The sequence below is a fragment of the Dromiciops gliroides genome, chromosome 2 (assembly GCF_019393635.1).
Source record: "Dromiciops gliroides isolate mDroGli1 chromosome 2, mDroGli1.pri, whole genome shotgun sequence".
In the NCBI taxonomy this organism is placed as follows: domain Eukaryota; kingdom Metazoa; phylum Chordata; class Mammalia; order Microbiotheria; family Microbiotheriidae; genus Dromiciops; species Dromiciops gliroides.
In genome coordinates this window covers 114,027,580-114,045,831 of record NC_057862.1, presented here as the reverse complement: position 1 = coordinate 114,045,831, position 18,252 = coordinate 114,027,580, and the positions used below count along the sequence as shown (strand labels likewise).

At 35.0% G+C, this 18,252-nt stretch overlaps 2 protein-coding genes across 5 annotated transcripts in view; one reads left to right on the top strand and one right to left on the bottom strand.

Moving 5' to 3' along the window:
• HDGFL3 (HDGF like 3) overlaps positions 1-11,862 on the top strand; it is an 86,840-nt gene extending 74,978 nt beyond the window's left edge. Inside the window, exon 6 of the mRNA XM_043981515.1 lies at positions 10,588-11,862. Within this exon, the coding sequence (XP_043837450.1) occupies positions 10,588-10,593 (6 nt within the window). The 3' untranslated portion in view covers positions 10,594-11,862. The remainder of the gene's footprint in view (positions 1-10,587) is intronic.
• Positions 11,863-13,286: 1,424 nt separating this feature from the next.
• The window catches only part of TM6SF1 (transmembrane 6 superfamily member 1), a 42,319-nt gene continuing 37,353 nt past the window's right edge, over positions 13,287-18,252 (bottom strand). For all 4 annotated transcript variants that reach the window (XM_043981511.1, XM_043981512.1, XM_043981514.1 and 1 more), the window contains one exon: positions 13,287-13,545. In XM_043981511.1, coding sequence (XP_043837446.1) covers positions 13,354-13,545 — 192 coding nt within the window. In that variant the 3' untranslated portion in view covers positions 13,287-13,353. The remainder of the gene's footprint in view (positions 13,546-18,252) is intronic.

The window sequence follows — 18,252 nt, the reverse complement described above, 5'->3', positions numbered from 1 at the left end:
ATAAAATCCCTTCTAGCTCTAAATCTATGATCTGCGATCTCTATTTTTCTGGTTGAGATATTTGCTTATATCACCCGATCAATGGCAGAACCTGAATATGAATTCATTTGTCCCAATTTTTGAGTCAAAACCTTCAACTGACTGGAATACTAGAATATTAATTCAGGGTTTTGTTTTTTTTTTGGTTTTTCAGTTAAGTATTCTTTCTAATTGACCATCTGAAACTATTGTAGTCTTAAAAGGACAAATATAGCAAAATTCTCAACTAGCCTCTGTCTTTGAGAAATTGAGGACAGATTACTAGATAACTTTTTAGTTAAATATCCATCTTGTAAATCTAAATGATAAATTAAAGTACATTGTACTTCTACTTTAAACTAAGTATAGGTAGATTTTCTGATTATCAAAATAGTGAACTATTATCAACTAGGCATTTATGAGGTCGCAGTTATTTCATTTCCTATAAATCTTCTATCTACAATCCCTTTGCGAGAAATTATATTACTACTTTGACCTATCTAGATCCTAATTATACTCTGTATCCTATAAGTATGAATCACCCTTAGAAGTCTATTTGATAATAAAAAAAATCAATGAGCAGAAGAGAGGAGAAGGTTGAAAGAGTAGGGAAATCATAATGTGGCCTCTCATTTGTTAACCCCAAAATAAGCATTGCCAACTAGGCAATCCATTGCACAAACTGATAAGACTATTATTATATTTCTCCTTTGATTTTAAAATAAATCAATATTACATATCTGGCTAAATATAAAGAAATGGTGATATGCTTAATATGACAGTGGGTCAGTAGAAAAATATTTTTATCCTTATATTCTACTAGACTATACATATAATATTATGAAAGAATATTAGTGCAAAGATGTTAATTTAGTAATAGATTCATAGTAATAACTTTTTAAAGTATAAAACACAGTAATAAGGTTTTTAAGTTCCAAAATAGTCTTAATTTTTATAATAATTAACTGTGTTATAACAGCACAGAGTTATTGCAGATAAATATAAGACAGTAGAAATAGTAAACACATCCTTTACAGACTGTAACACAATAAAGGTAGTTCATAAAGCACAAACAAAATGCACAGACCTAAATGGAAGCTTAATAAGGAAATCCTAAATAGCAAGTGGGTCAAATAATAAGTCATAGAAAAATTAATTATGTAAAAGTCAATCATAATGACAAAACAACGTATCAGAATTTCTGGGATATACACAGCTAAAGCAGTCTTCCACAGAAAAATTATATCCCCAAACCATAAATTAAGAAAACAGAAAAGGAGAGGCTCGACGAACTAAATATCCACCTACAAAGGTAGAAACACAACCAAAAACTAAAACCAAAAAAGAAAAAAAGAAAATTAAAAGAGAGAGAAATTGGAAATTAAAAAAAAAAACCTAGAGAAATTATAAACAAAACTAAAGGCTGGTTCTTCAAAAAGACTAACAAAACTGATAAACCCTTAGCTAATCTGGTTAAAAAGAGGAGAAAAAACTAAATTAATAAAATGGAAAATGAACAAACTGAAATCACAACAAAACCAGAACAAATAAAAAGAATATACTATACACAGTTATGTGCTAACAAAACTAAGAACAATAGAGGATTACCTTTGAATCTATAAAATACCTAAATTAACACACCACCACACAGAGATATTAAATAATCTAGTGTCACAAAAAGAAATAGAATTAGTAATAAAGGAACTACCAAAGGGAGCGAGGGGAGGAGAAACTCTCAACTGTGAGGAAATTACAGGAGAATTCTTGAAAATTTTTAAAGAACAATTTATGCCAGTACTATACTCAAAATTTAATAAAGAAAGCACTCCACCAAACCTCTTTTATGAGATGACTACAGTACTAATAGCTAAACTAAGAAAAGACAAAGTAAAAAATATAGACAAATATTATTAATGAATATCAATTAAAAATTTTAAAACAAAAATCTAGTCAGTCTGCATCAATTTATCTAAGAAACCATTTATTGTCGCTGATCCCCCTTAATTCTAGTGCCTTCTTTCTGTTTGGTGGTTTTGTTTTTTTTTTTCAAATTTATCATGTATACAGTTTGTACAGGGTTGTTTGTATGTTATCTCCCTCATTGGACTATGAGCTCCTTGGGAGAAGAGACTAGCTTTTTCCTTTCCTTGGGAATATGACCCTTGAAGTAATGATTTTAAGAGGTGGATATGAAAAGGAAGTGCATTCCAGGTTCTTTATACAAGTGTGCTCTGTACAGACACAAAGGTGGGAGATAGAATGTTGAGCTCAGGGAACTTGGAGTTTACCAGTTTGGCTGTTAAGGAGACTGTGTAAAGGGAAATACTTCAAAAATCAAGAAAAGTAAAGTAGAGCGAGAATGTAAAAAGGGCTTTAAATGCCAAGCCAAGAGGTTTGTATTTTGTCCTAGAGAAAAATGGGAACTAATGATGATCCTTGAGTGGTGTAGTCAATTTAGCTACATTAGGTCCCATACAAAGCATCTAGAGATATGGCAAAACCCCTTTAAATAGTAATTCTTTGTAATTCAGGAACATTCCTTTACAAAAGACCTACATTGCTGGCTCATCATGATGTGGAGGAAGGCCTGAGAAAGAGGCGTAGAGCTCTTCAAGACTGTATTGAGAGATGCTTTATTAGGTTTGACTCTGAATATGGTCCCAGTTGAAGACCAGATGCTGTCCAGTAAACAGCCAACTGAAGTGCTGAGGGATTCATCACCAAGAAGTTTGCCAGTATAGGGTTCTTGGTTACAAGTCTCAGTCCTGGGTAGCCCCCTTCAGTACTGACAGTAGTAAAATGAGAGAAGAAGGGACAAAAGATAGCAAAAGCCACAGTTTTTCAAACTGCTTAAAAACATTAATTGTTCATATTCTTATTATGAGGCTTTATCAAATTACCAGTTGAATTATTTATTGTGAGAGGACTTAATCATATCTATATTCATAATATTGCTATGTAAAAGAAGTCAGGCAAGGTTTTAAAAAACTTGAAGTTAAAGAGGAGGGTGACTCAAAGAATCTCTTTGGATGGGCAAATAAAAGAATCGATAGAGTTGGTTTCATTGTTTCCAAAGACAAGAACAAACATATCACAAGCTCCTTGATCATATTACTTTTCAGTAATCACAATGAGCATGTGCAAACAGACTACAATGAAGATAATTGCAGTTTATTCAGCAACATCATTTGCAAAGGATGAAATAGAAAATTCTATGAAGAGATAGATAAGATCCTCCAAAGTAAGCACACATTTACCTTGACCCTTAGTGACTTCAGTGTGAGCATGGGCACAGAGAAGGATCACAGGAACATAGATTTAGAGCCGAAAGCAACCGTGGAGAACAGGGACTAGACTGGTCCAGGTTCAAGAAATGGACAAGATAAAACACTTGTAGATCATCCAGAAAGCCTTACAAGTACATATTATGAATATTTTCTTCAAGAAAAGAATTGCGGGGTGGGGGGTGCAGCTAGGTGGTGCAGTGGATAAAGCACCGGCTCTGGATTCAGTGGGAGCTGGGTTCAAATCTGACCTCAGACACTTGACACTTACTAGCTGTGTGATCCTGGGGAAGTCACTTAACCCTCATTGCCCCAGGGAAAAAAAGAAAAAAGAAAAGAGTTGGAAGGCACTAGATATGACAAGCACTGAACAACATCCCCCCCAAACCCGAAAACTAGATCCCAACAAAAAAGAAATAATTGGTTACCTATGTGAAAAGTAATTTCGAAATCAGTTTGGCTGTGTACAGTCAAGTCATTGACTGGTTGAAGGTCTAAATCAATTAGAATAAAAAATAAAAATGAGAAAGAAAACATTAATTACAGTAGCTCCAACTTGATCTGTTTAAATAATCTGTTGACTTTAAAAATAAAGACATTGACTATAATACTATTTCTTAGAAAACTTTTGACTGATACAAAATATCATAATGATGAGGCCAAAAGAATACAGGAAAAAACCTCAGGCAGTTAATACTTGACCTCCTTGCCAAGTGGAAAGACATGGCAATCATGGTTTAGAGACTTATTTATGGTTTAGGCTCATTTTCAAAACAATAGAGTAGAATGATGGAAAATTACAAGCAGTGAAGTGGTCATCACAAAACAATGTGAAGCTGTTAAAAGGAAATGAACTTACAAAGAGGTTGGCATGTGGCTCAGCTAAACCAGATCATCCAGAGAACATTTTTTTTTGGTGGAACTGAAAGGAGGGAGCACTAAAAAATAGGGAGATCAGGAAAAGTTTCCCTTAGGAAGTGGAATGTATGTTGAGCTTGAAAGGAAGCTAAGGATTCTCCACCAAAGAGACACAAAACAGAATAGATCCACTAGTGTGTTTCCATCATTTTATCATTATTATAAGAATGGTGGAATGGCTGCATTTGAACTCTTTCACCTGGATACCTAAAGTACTATGTAAGGAATTGGCAGTAGCTTTTAAGAAGAAAAAAGCAAAAAGAACAGCTGAATCCTACATACAGAAGTGGTAATACAATTTAAAAACCACATAGGGATCATTTTCAAAGATATCTCAAGGACATATTTTTGGGAGATCTTTTGAGAGAGATTCCCAAAGAATATGAAAAAGATCTCAAATGTTAATATTAGTTCAAACAGGCAACCAAATAGACATTAGTAGCTATCATCCCATATCCCTACTTTTTTTTACCTCTACAAACTTTTTAATGTGAATATTTTATGTGTGTATTGGGTTTGTGAACAGATGTAAATAAAGAAGGAAGCAGGAGGGGCAGCTAGGTGGCGCAGTGGATAAAGCACCGGCCTTGGATTCAGGAGTACCTGGGTTCAAATCCAGCCTCAGACACTTGACACTTACTAGCTGTGTGACCCTGGGCAAGTCACTTAACCCCCATTGCCCTGCAAAAAAAAAAGGAATCAGGAAAACTCTTACAGATTACTTTCTACAGCAAATCACTACTTCATAATCACATAATTGACTGAAAAGTATAGAAAATAAAAGAGAAGCTTTTATTGTTTGTTGTTGCTTGGTTGTTTTCAGTCATGTCTGACTCTTCATGACCTCTTTTAGGGCTTTCTTGGCAAAGATACTGAAGTGGTCTGCCATTTTCTTCTCCAGCTCATTTTATAGGTGAGGAAAGTAAGGCAAAGAGGGTAAAGTGACTTGCCCAGGGTCACATAGCTAGAAAGTGTCTGAGGCCAGATTTGAACTCGGGTTTTCCTGACTCCAGGCCTGGTGCTCTATCCACTCTACCACCTAGCTATCGTTGATGACAAAATGGCCTTTTATTTGGTAAAATAAAATAACAACATTATAGACTTTTCTTCAATAAGATTCTCCTCAGTATGTATTAATATCATAAAATAATCCTTACTAGATTAAGCTCTTAATAATTAGAACTGTCTGAAAGTAGAACAATTTCTCTCACTAAGTAGTAGTTTCCCCTTCATTAGAAGTATTCATGTATGGGCAGCTAGGCGGTGCAGTGGACAAAGCACTGACCCTGGATTCAGGAGGACCTGAGTTCAAATCCAGCCAAAGACACTTGATACTAGCTGTGTGACCCTGGACAAGTCACTTAACCCTCATTGCCCCACAAACAAAACAAAACAAAAAAACCCCAAGAAGTATTTATGTAAAGTTTGTATGACCATTTATTGGGGGAGGGGCATTACTAAAGGAATTCCTCTCTAGGTATGTGTTAGACCAGACAGCCCCAAAGGTCCCCTTTATTCTGTGGCACATACATCTTGAACAAGAACTGTGGGTGCACAGTAAGTTGAGCCCATATCTGAGCAGAATGAAAAGAGCAAGCTGGATTGCCTTTGGAAAACTATTTTTATATACATACATACATATATGTATGTGTATATATGTGTATGTTTATTTTATATATATTTTATAAATGTGTTTTATATATTTATACACATATAGATTATATATAAAACTATAGAGTTTTATTTAGATATAAAACTATAGAGCATTTCCAATAATTGCCAGATACTCCCTGCCATCAAAACCTGTCCTTTTTAACTGTATCATATTAACACTAAAGGGCACTAATTAGCACTAAGTGGCACAGTGGATAGAGCCCTGGGCTTGGAATCAGGAAGACTCACCTTCCTGAATTCAAATCTGGCCTCAGATATTTACTAGCTGTGTGGCCCCAGGCAAGTCACTTAACCCTCTTTGCATTAGTTTCTGCATGTGTAAAATGACTTGGAGAAGGAAATGGCAAACCACTTCAGTATCTTTGCCAAGAAAACCCCAAATAGGATCATGAAGAGTTGGACATTACTGAAATGACCAAATACAATTAACACTAATCTTCTTTAAATAATACTCTAATGTTACAATTGTGGGACCAACATAGTCTTTTAAAAATAAAGATGCGGGGGGCAGCTAGGTGGCACAGTGGATAGAGCACCGGCCCTGGAGTCAGGAGGACCTGAGTTCAAATCTGGCCTCAGACACTTAACACTTACTAGCTGTGTGACCCTGGGCAAGTCACTTAACCCCAATTGCCTCACTAAAAAAATAAATAAATAAAGATAGCAGATACTTACTAGCTCTCTGACCCTGAGCAAGTCACTTATTATCTGCTTCTGTTTCCTTATCTATAAAATATAAGACAATCATAATAATCCTCCCGGGATTGTTGTGTGCATCAAATGAGATATTTGTAAAATTCTTAGCATAGTGCCTGGCACCTAAGTAGGTGCACTATAAATACTAGCTATTATTATTATTGTTATTATGACTTGCAGTAGAATAAGGGGCATGTAAATTAAGAAGATCACAGATACACTGAAATATTGAAGTACAAAATAAGCTTGTTTTGAATGGTAGTTTTTAATTAACATACTTATGGGTTCCCATTATATATCACTTTGTTTTCTGTATGTGAAAGTCACCCATGTACAATAAAATATTACATACTTCATATTTTCATGATCGGACTGCACCTCTCCCCGGTTATTCTGATTTAGCCACGTTTATTACACATGACAGAGTGATGGTAGCACAGAAATAGACCCTTAATTCAGCCACACTTTCAAAGTTAGATTTTTTAAAATCTCCAGGTGTGAACTCTAATAGTTTGGTGAGCATGTAAGAGCATAGGATCACAGTTAGAGCTGGAAGGCTGGTTAGTTCAATGAGCATTTATTAAACACCTATTGTGTTAAACTCTTAGGGATCTAAAGAAAGGTGAAAGGCAGTTCCTGCTCTCAGGGAGCTCACAGTCTTATAAGGGAGATGACGTGAAAATCAGTTAAGTACAAGCAAGCTACGTACTGGATAAATTGGAAATAACCAACCAGATGAAATCCCTAGAATTAAAGGGGATTCCAGTAGCCTTCCTGTAGAAGGTGAGACTTGAAAGAAGTCAGAGAAGCCAGGAGGCAGAGATAGGAGGGAGAAAATTCCATCCATGGAGGACAGCTAGGGAAAACAGTTGATGTTGGGAGGTGGAATGTCTTGTTCAAGAAACAGCAAAGAGGCTGTGTTGGCTGGATCACAAAGTGTGTGGTAGGGGGAGCTGGGGGGGGAGGGGTAAGATGTAGGGAGACTGGAAAAGTCAGGGAGGGACACAGGTTATATGAAGTCTTTGAATACCAATCAGAGGTTTTTATATTTCATCTCAGGTGATAGGGATTCTCTGGAGTTTACTGAGTAGGGTGGTGATGTGGTCAGACTTTCACTTTAGAAAGGGACCTTAGAGGTCATTAAGTTCAACCTTCTCATTTTAGAGATGAAGAAACTGAGACCCAGAGATGTTAAGTGACTTACTCAGTATCACACAGCTTTTGAGTGAGGGAAGATTCAAATTCAGGTCTTCATGACCCCAAGGAGAATGCTGTATGTATGTTGAGCTTCTCATGGATGAATGCATAATCTTGAAGTAGTTAAGACTACAATTGCTATTGTCATTTTATGTTGAAGGCCATAGGATAAAATAATCCCAGGAATTTTCAGTGCTTCAATTAACACTTTAAATGTTAACACATAGCTTTCTTTGCATCTATGTATGGTTTTTTGCTGTTCTCACAAAGGTTGTCTCAAAAGGTGACTTTGGTCGATTAATAGTTTATAAGGATCTTAAGTGCCACTCTCCAGTGCCTCATCATGCTACGGAGGTAGCCCTGGGTTCTGGGAGACTATGCCAGGAGAGCACAACTTCTGGCAGGTTCTGCTGTTTCAGAAGGACTTCCAAGAGAGTCCTGGTCAGAACCTGGAAGCTTTCCCAGAACCAGCCAAGATGAAGTATTGAGAAAGGCCTTCCACCAGTACCTTAGCTACTAAGTGATGAATTCTTTGCCATGGCAATGCAATTATTTTAATGATTGTCTATACATGCATGCATGCATTCATACATATATGCATACTTACACATAGGAAGAAAATCAGTAGTGATATCCTCCCCAAAGCAAAACCTCCAAAGTACCTTTAAACCTTATCTTATCTTTAGTATTTTTGTTTATTAATAAACATAAAAATATCTGTAGCATGAAAAACCACAGACTGTGGGTGTTATTATGTGATACTTTTCCCCTGTAGGCATAGTGAAAGGGATCTAGAAAATGTACCCTCTGTGGCCCTAAGGGGAAAGGAAATTTCATAAGTCCACCCCCATTCCTAAGATTATTTACAAACTGAAAGATTCCCTAGGCTATAGATACATATATCTTGTATAATGAAGAGCTGAAGTAATTATGCAGGTAATTGTTTTTTGGCAAAAGGGCTTTGGTGATTGAATTAGCCACCTAATTGCCTGAGCTCTCCAATACACTTTTCATGTGAAGACACAGCTATAGGGGGAACATATTACTACTAATGATAGAGAAAATATTCATTTAGGGGAAATATAATCCCTCTTTAAATAAACTTCTTATATCCTGGTACAATTAGGGAGGAGGATATTGGGAAATTATTCTGATTTTATTCAAATAACATAATGAAAATTATTGAGCAAAAAATAAAAGGATCACAGAAAACTGTATCTCTCATAAAAAGTTGATTTCTAAATTCCATGTCAATTCTTATATTGTGGATTTCCACCCCCTCAAAGCTCCCCTCCTTCTTCTTTATTAATTCTATTTTGAAGAGCAAGATATCTATATTTCTATGACCTCAACTTTTTTCTCCTGTTTCTCAAAACTACATGTTTTAGTGATTGTCAAGAGTAATGTGTGCATCCTTCAACTCATTATCTTTCCCACATAACCTTCCCCTCTTCCAAACTTCCCTATTACTTTTGAGGATGTCACTGTCCCCCATTACCCAGGCTTGCAAATTCAGGGTTATCTTCAACTTCTCCTCACACACCTCACTTATTTAGCCCATTACCAAATCTTGTTTCTACCTTTACGTCTCTCATATGTGCTCCTCTTTCTCCACTTACAGAGCCACAAGTGTAATTCAGGCCCTCACTCCCTCACCTAGCCAGAAGTCTCTTCCCTTCCTGCCTTTTCATTCTTTTTACCTTTTACTCCCTTCCATGCATTCTAGGATCCAGCAATGTAGGACTACTTACAATTCCTTAAGCATGACTTGTCATCTCCAGCCTCCATGACTTTGAACCAGCTCTTCCCTCACACCAGCAATTCTCTGGCCCCCTCACCTCTACCTTGTAGTTGTCCTGACTTCTTCTCAGACTCAGCTCAAATCCCATCTTGTGTAGGCTTTTGTGGTTCTCCCCCAGCCTTTAAAGCCTTCCCCTCTCAGATTGTCTTCCATTATCTGTGTGTATGTGTGTGCACATGTATATGTATATACATATGTATACACACATATTTGCATGTTATAGATATGCACATAATATATATGTATATACACATATACATATGTATCTCTCTATGTATATCTATCTATCTTGTATGCACCTAGTTATTTATATGCTATCTCCCCCATTAGAACATAAGCTCCTTGAAGGGAGGGACTTTTTGCCTTCCTTTGTATGCCCAATGCTTAGAACAGTTCAGCACAAAGTAAGTGCCTAATAAAGATATTTCAAACATCTCACTTTTCTTGTTGACATTTCTTATCCTGGGATGCTTTTGTACCAGAGAGTGTCACTTTCTGTTTACTGTAAAGCCCAACAAGTAATTAGAAAGCTCCAGAATTTTAATTACCTTCATTGAATTGTGTTCCATTCAATAGTCCTGTATCAAGTACCTACTCTGAACAAGACGTGGAGTAGAAAAACAAAAATCAAACTGATTCTGCCCTCAAGAAGCCTAATTTTTCTGTTGTCCTCAAGTGCTCATCCAAATTGTAATCATTTTAAATTTTTTTCCTTTGAATAGAGACCGTCTGAATGTTCTCTAATGTATTCCTTAACTTGGACAGATCTATGAATATGTACAAATAGATGTATATTCATTTGTGTATGTATATCTAGACATAGAAATGAAGATATTCCACACAAGCTGTTTCCTCTTAGTAACTGAGAATATTATAGTATTAAGTATAAACAAAACCTAAAAGCTCAGACTTAAATACAGTATTTAGAATCTCACTTTTGTATAATAAAAAATTAAACCCTTATAAGCACCTAATAGTTCGTTTTCTTCTTTTTTACAGACTTAACCAACATAATGAATACTGAATAATAAGGGAAACCACAAGAAGGTTACATGTTTGATTGTCTCGGGTTTGATATGAATCAACACGTACTCATTGTTACCATCAATAGAGTCCCAGTTTGTATGCACATTATTCACATTCCTCTCTGTTGTGTTTGCAAAAAAATGAGACATTTTAGTCTTTTCTAAGGGTTAGCAATTCAATTTCTCGTTTGGCTGCATGAAGTTGCCCTTAACCATGGACTGATGATGATTTTTACACCAAGTTGTACATCTGGATGTTTTACCAATAGGGCAGTTCTCATCATCCTACTCTCACCTCTACCCCAACCCTCTCCCACCACTAAACTAAATTCAAATCGGCATTTTACAAAAGAGCCCAACAACATAAAGTTTAACAATATTTCCCTTTCATGATAGAATTTGGGGATTAACTCCTAGAGATAGAATTATAAATTACCACAAGGCCATTCTTTGTTAGTTGATTGATTGAAAATGAAAGCAAAGATGTTCTTGATTCATGAGGCCACGTGCAAAACATTCAATAATGTTGTAAAATAACTATTCCTTATTAGAAATAGCTAGCTGAGAGCTAATACTTCTCAAAAAAAAAATCACATTGTTATGTACGCAAATTCACTTAGTTTCTGTATGTGATGTTAGTAAAAGTCTTTTGTGTTCCTTTAGATTAAGACAAGGACTTTTTTTTCCAATACCAATACGACTTGAACTAATTACTCATTTATCAGATACCTTTCATTTTTAAGCCTATTTATGATACAGCAGCCCTATGGGAAACCAAAACAAATCACTGACTTTAAAATACTGAAAGGCTTAAAAACAACTACTTATTCTTCTCTTTTCTTTTGGAAATAGAGCTAGACTAGTAAATAATCATTCCAGAACCATTATGTGTACATTATTGTTGCAATTGTGATAATAGAAAATTTTATTTATTTTTATGCCAGCTAATATCGTGAGAACATATTTAGTCGGTTTGGTTTTTCAATCCTTGTTATGCTTGTCTTTGGAACATCTTTCGCGTATTCAAGGTTTGTAGTTGAAAAGTTTACTGTAAAAAAAATCAAAAACAAAAAAAAATGTATTGTTTTTACAGAATAAATTTATTGGAATGTGTATTGGGAGTAAGATTTGAGGTTGTAACCAACTAAGCTAGTGTCATTTGGCTTCATACATGTAATAATGTGAGGTATTAATGTAACTCAAGTATTAAAGCAAAATATTGTTAACAAGAAGTTGACAATAGAACTAAGTGCAGGTGAGGTTTTTTGTACGTTTTCTGGGTAATAGGGTTATTAATTTACTTAAAACATATTCAGACTAGTTTTGAAAATGCTGAAAAAAATGGATGCATGACCTGCATGTGTAAGATATTACCACAGCAAATGCACTCTTAGTTTCATATATCTGTCACTACACATGTGCTCTGATTGGCTCCTATTTTCTTTTGGTTTTCTTATCCTATTTAAGAGGCTGGGTGGGTCTAGAGGGTGACAGGGGTGGTTATGTAAAGAAGAGAGTTAAAAGAAGGAGAAATACCAATGATAAATCGGGGACACTGTAGTGATGGTGGGGACTAGGTGATATGATGTAATCATTAACCAGATATTGAAATGGAGATTCTTTAACATATTTTGGTCTAGATCCCTTTTCTCATTAATAAAAAATTGGACTTTTTCATTAGACTCACATACACACTTAGCAATTCAGAACATGCAAGAGTTCAGAGGAAGTTGGTAAGGAAGGTATCCCAGGTTTCTTTTAATTAAGGTTCATAAAAATTAGAGTCCATCAAAAATGTCACTTCTTTATAGGAAATGCTCACACTGAAATATAAATGTGGTATAGATAATAATTATAATCAGAAATTAAAGCAAAGAAAGTTAAAAAGAAACAGAAGTGAGTACTATAGACAATAGGCCATGTTTAGCAGAAATATGTTAAATATTTGCAATAAAAACTTAACGAAAATTTTTTTTCACAAGATAGACCAAAACATTTTATTTCAATTACAAATATACATTGAAATACAGTAGAAGAACTTCTCATTACAAAAGGAAAGGTAGACACTCCATAAAGGGAACAAACATAGCAGGATCTTCTTCTGGGGGTGATTTTTCCAAACAAAAAACATTAACAAAAGCATTGTAAAGAGTAGTATGCTTATAATTGAGAAAAACACTGTTTAAAACAACATCTTCTAAAAGGAGATGGTTTGAATTTCACATTGAGATTAGTATTAGAAAATACAAGCCTGACTGTTCATTTTCTCCCCCAAAAAATCTATGTTTGTTATGAGGAGACTCTTTCATCAATGATAACTGTATACAGATCACTTTTGTTCCAATGTAGGTTTATTTTTATGCTTCATTATAGTTTTACATAGGTTCAATTTCATAATACTAGTAATCGTTGACATTTCAATAATTACATTTGTGCAAATAAAATATTGAAATAATATAATCACTGAGTGGTAGGAAATGCCAAAGTTTATTCACAAATAATTTAGAAAACATTTTAAAATCTCTTATTTTAAACAAACATTTTTCTAGACAATTTAGTTTTCCCTTTCCAAAAAGGAACAAATTTATCTGCAAACATTATAGTACAATTTACGCATATGGTGGAGAGCAATAAAATTGTGTGTATTTTAATATACACTTTGAGGGAGATCTTCTATCAGTATTCCAATTATAACAAAAACCAGTAACCTAGATACAAAAAAAAATACGTTAAGTGATTTTTATTCCTCTTTTTCATCTGTGTTTGTTTTCATGAAAAACTCTGGTTTGTAGACACATCGGTAGGCCAGCAACTGAGGAAGAATTCCATAAACTAGGTTTAATACTAGGAACAACATTTTAGCGTCCTCAGGGACTCTGTAGACAAAAGGAGTTCTGGCATGAAGAGAAGCACCAATGTGGGAAAACTGAGCCTGTTGCATATAAAACAAAAATTGGTCAGCAGGAAGTTTGCTTTCAGATAAAGGCATAACTGTGTAAAAATGTATACATGTGCCCTTATAAACAGTCCTACTCTCAGACATCTCACTTTATAAAGGTTCATGTTCTTTAGAATATCACTGAATTTGGGGTCCTTCTTGATGTAACTGTCCAAATAAATTGTACCATCCTTGACATGGTTAGAGTGTGGCAGCTGTGTTTTTGAACCCATCCAATGTTCTATGCTAAACTCCATTAATGGCTCAATTATTCCCCATAATAACATAAAATTCTTAATTAAATAGCAAGTTTTGCTATGCTGTACATTCTGGAGAGACTATGTAGACACGTAATTGTCATTCACTGATTAAATTTTTAGCAAAGATTCCAGAAAAAAGAAAGCTAAGTAAATGGATTTCCCTTGCCCCTGCCCCCCCCTATAAATAGCTAATCAAAGATATAAGCAAGAGACTCAGAGGATTCTTGTTTTGTTTTGTCTACATCTGTTACCTATTCTTTCAAACAACTCATTCATATTAATGAGCATATGTAGCAATTAACAATCTTATTATATTTACTTATTTATGTTTGCAAAGTAAGGAATTTGGGAGCTTGTGTTGTACCCTAAGGTTGTCAAGGCAATAACTGGGAAAAACTAGCAGGGGTTCTTCCCAGATTAGAAAATAGGAACACAGACTATCTTTTCAGGTCGAAGTATATAATTTTGCCTAGCAATCTGTTTTGCCAGAATGGCATGGATTATGGAAAAAGAAAAAGGAAGTGGGCCTGTCTTTGTTCTATTGCATACTTGACACAGTGCATTTGAAATAAAAGGAAATCACTTGAACTTCCAAGATATCATTCATGAACATGTCAGAAAAATTTCATTAGAAAAATGTTCAGGGCAACTAGGTGGCACAGTGGATAAAGCACCAGCCCTGGATTCAGGAGGACCTGAGTTCAAATGTGACCTCAAACATTTGACACACTACCTATTTGACCCTGGACAAGTCACTTAACCCTCATTGCCCAAGGAAGGAAGGAAGGAAGGAAAGGAAAGAAGGAAGGAAGAAAGAAAGAGGAAAGAAAGAAAAGAAAATGGTTCATTTTAATTAGGAAGTGAAATAACAAAATAAGAAAAAATTAATATGATTGGAATATCATTTTTCTCCAAATATTTTGTTGCACTTATTTTGATCTACTTCAGTGTTTCCGTTTTTGTAACCTGAGTGAAATTCAGCTTATAAAATTTCATGAGGAAATTAAATAGTAACTTGTGACTTCAAAGTAAGAGCAAGGTAGACAAGGACAACATGTTTTCACCATAAAGCTTTCCCTGACAGGGCCAAAAAGTAACAGAAAAAAAAAATCACTTCCCACACAGAAAATTTCTCTTCTATTTTCAATTCCCACAAAGTAGTTTACACATAACTTACTCTATTAATCTAACAAATATAACAGTATTAGCATCTTGCTTTAGCACTAAAGCTATCTTTGGATCTCAGTTTTCTGGTCTATAAAATGGAAGAGTTGGAATAGATACTCTTTCAAGTTCCCCGTAACTCTAAAATTCTACAGCTATGAAATGGAAAGGTAGAGATGCTTACTTATCAGACAACATTGTTTATTAGTGAGCATGTGATGAGTATTTTAAGGAAATAGATTTCTACTGCTGGGTTGGGTTTTTTGTTGTTTGTTTCTGCTGCTATTTTATGGAGATAAAAGTAAATGTAGCATATGGTATCATAAATTAATATTAGGCTATGGTCAAAATTAGCATGTAGTCAAAAGAGTGACACTCTTATACAATGATAATTTCAAGGGCACTGGAAAGCCTGCGGACCTCAAATATACCTCTCTGACTTGCTGGTCAATGCCTGAAATTTCATAAGAGCTTCATTAAAATCTTGAGAAGGGTTATATTTTAAGCTATTATGATAAATATACCTCAGTTTCCTAAAAGCTGGTTTTTCTAAGTGGGAGAGATCATGAGGATGCTAGAGTTGCAAGGCTGGTGTCAGAGGGGGCAATCTCCAATAAGAAAGACAAGGAAATTGTTGTGTTTCTAGAGACACCAAACTAAAATATTTAGGTTTAGTTCTTTCTATATTGATAGACATTTTTCCATATCACAAAATTACAGAATTTGAAAAAAAAATTACTAGGCAGGTTTTGAAAGTACTGGAAATTAGAGGCAGTAGAGATATCATGCAACAGTGTTGGGAGATGTAGGAAAACCTATAGAAGCATTCTCTTGTTTTTCCCTGCACTATTCAAATGAAGTTCAGTACCTCATTTTCACGAACACCAAATTCACAGCAACATACAAAACAGTTCATGTGTTTAGATTAGATTGTAAGCCATCTGGGCAGGTACTATGTCTAATGTTCTGTAAAGCGCCTGGCGCATTGTTGGTGCTCAATAAATGTTAAATAATGGCTTTGCAATTGTCAAAATACAAAACCATTCTAAGAAATATTTGTAATCTTTTTTATACCTAAATTAGTATACTTTTTCTAATTGATTTGACAGACTAAAAGTATGAATTATGAAGTTTCTGATCATAAATTTTCTTGTTAAGACAGAGAAAGCTCATCAGATCGGTTTATGTAGTTTAGATAATTTATGTGCTGTTGATGAACTGGTAATTAATAGACAAAGTCAGTGTGACCATATCCCACAATATATTGGGTCCATCTGGAAGATCCCAAAGCATATGGGCTAAAGTAAAGTAAGGAATTAACTAGTATTATGGCAAAATCTCTGAGGGGCTCCAGGAATCTACAGGCCACAGAGAAACTTCAATCTCAAGTATGGGGGAGCTTTGGGGAATATTCCCTAAATAGACAGTTACAGAGATCTCTGACATACTTTAAGTCTGTAAAAGGACTCTTAAAATATGAGATCAGGCAGGCATTTTAACATCCCTAATGATTATAGGCACCCTATCACAGTGTAGTATTGAATTTGGAGTCAGAAGCCCTAGATTTGGATCCTGGTTCTACTACTTTCTGTCTTGTGACACTGGCCATGTTATTGAACCTCAGTGGGTGCCTCAGTTTTTTCACCTGTAAAAAGATGGGTCCTCTCCAACTCTCAATCTTAAAATGCCAGGTTATTGTCCAAGGACTTGACCTCTGATCTTTTCTTTTGCCCTCTAATCTTTTATTTGCTATATAATCTGACCCTTTTTATGCTACATAAAAGTGTGGAAGAAAAAATATGAATGAAGTTCTTAAAGCTACATCTATATAAGCAAATCTGCCTTCTTCCAATAAACAGCCTGGACCAGTGATTCTGAAAATCCACAGCTATTTCCAGAAATCACAGTTTAACAAGCTTTATATTCTATTTCAGTCTATAGGTCTATCCAAAAAACACAGGCAAAAGGTGACATTACAAATTTGGGTGATTATACAGGTAATCTGATCAGTACAGGGCTGGCATCTCATTGAGAATTTTAAAGTCTTGTTTATTCTCAGTGAGTGGCAGATTCTTCAATACACTTGAGTAGTAGATGCACCTGTTTCAGTGCCAGAAACAAGTTCCATGTACTCAATTAAAAATCCGACTCTTGATTACTGGTGTTAAGAACAAATAAACAGGGGGGACCTAGTTTGCTCAGTGGATAAAGTTCTGGCCCTGGATTTGGGAGGACCTGAGTTCAAATCTGGCCTCAGACACTTGACACTTACTACCTATGTGACCCTGGGCAAGTCATTTAATGCTCATTGCCCCACAAAAACAAAAACAAAAAAAACACACCAACAAAAAAAATTGTTTTTGTTTTTTCTGATCTTTTGCCCATTTCCCATTTTTATGTCTGGTGAAAAAAAATCAGAAGGAAACATTAAAATGACCACAATGCTAATGAAAATTTGGCTGCAGTCAGGTAGATGTGAGTTCAAATCTAGACTCAGATATTTACTAGCTGTGTGACCTTGACAAGTTATTTAGCCTATCTGCCTCAGTGTCTTCACCTGTAAGATGGAGATAATAATAACACTTACTTCCACAGTTATTGTGAGGATATAAAAATATAAAAAGTGTTTTACAGATTTTAAGGTGTTATATAAATATTAGCTATCGTTATTGTTAATATCTTTAAGCTTATCAGTTCCTTATTCAAGTATTCTTTAAACTTTCAGAAACACCACTTTACCAAAAAAAGAAGAAGAAAAGACACATAAAGCACACTGCCCAAGTTCTTACTCTCAATTAATTTCACAATTATAGCAGCAACATCCTAGGTCAACTCTCTAGGAACCAGTCACCCAAAATAATATTTTTACAATATTTTTTTTGAAAATGAATTAGACTTTCTGAATAGTCAGGGAAAATTCAAAGAATTTTTATTTGGAAAAGGAGAGGAAAGGAGTAAATGAAATAATTAGGTTCCTGGGCCTGCTTTGGGTAGCAAAGTTGATTTGGCCATAGGATTGAGAGGAAATTAATAAATAATAGAGATTAACCAGATCAACCTTAGGTGCTCCACTGAAGTCATTATACTTCTTTTTTCTGGTTTCTTTAATCTCCAAAGTAATCATGTGAACAGGTTATTTTCACAGCTATCAAGTTAATGAATTGATCTCATAGGTAGAATAAGGATTTTCAGTACTTCCAAATTGTATAACTAAAACAAGACTGGTTCTTGGTATTCATTGTGGCCAAAAGCATTTATTGACTGCTGTTTAATCAAT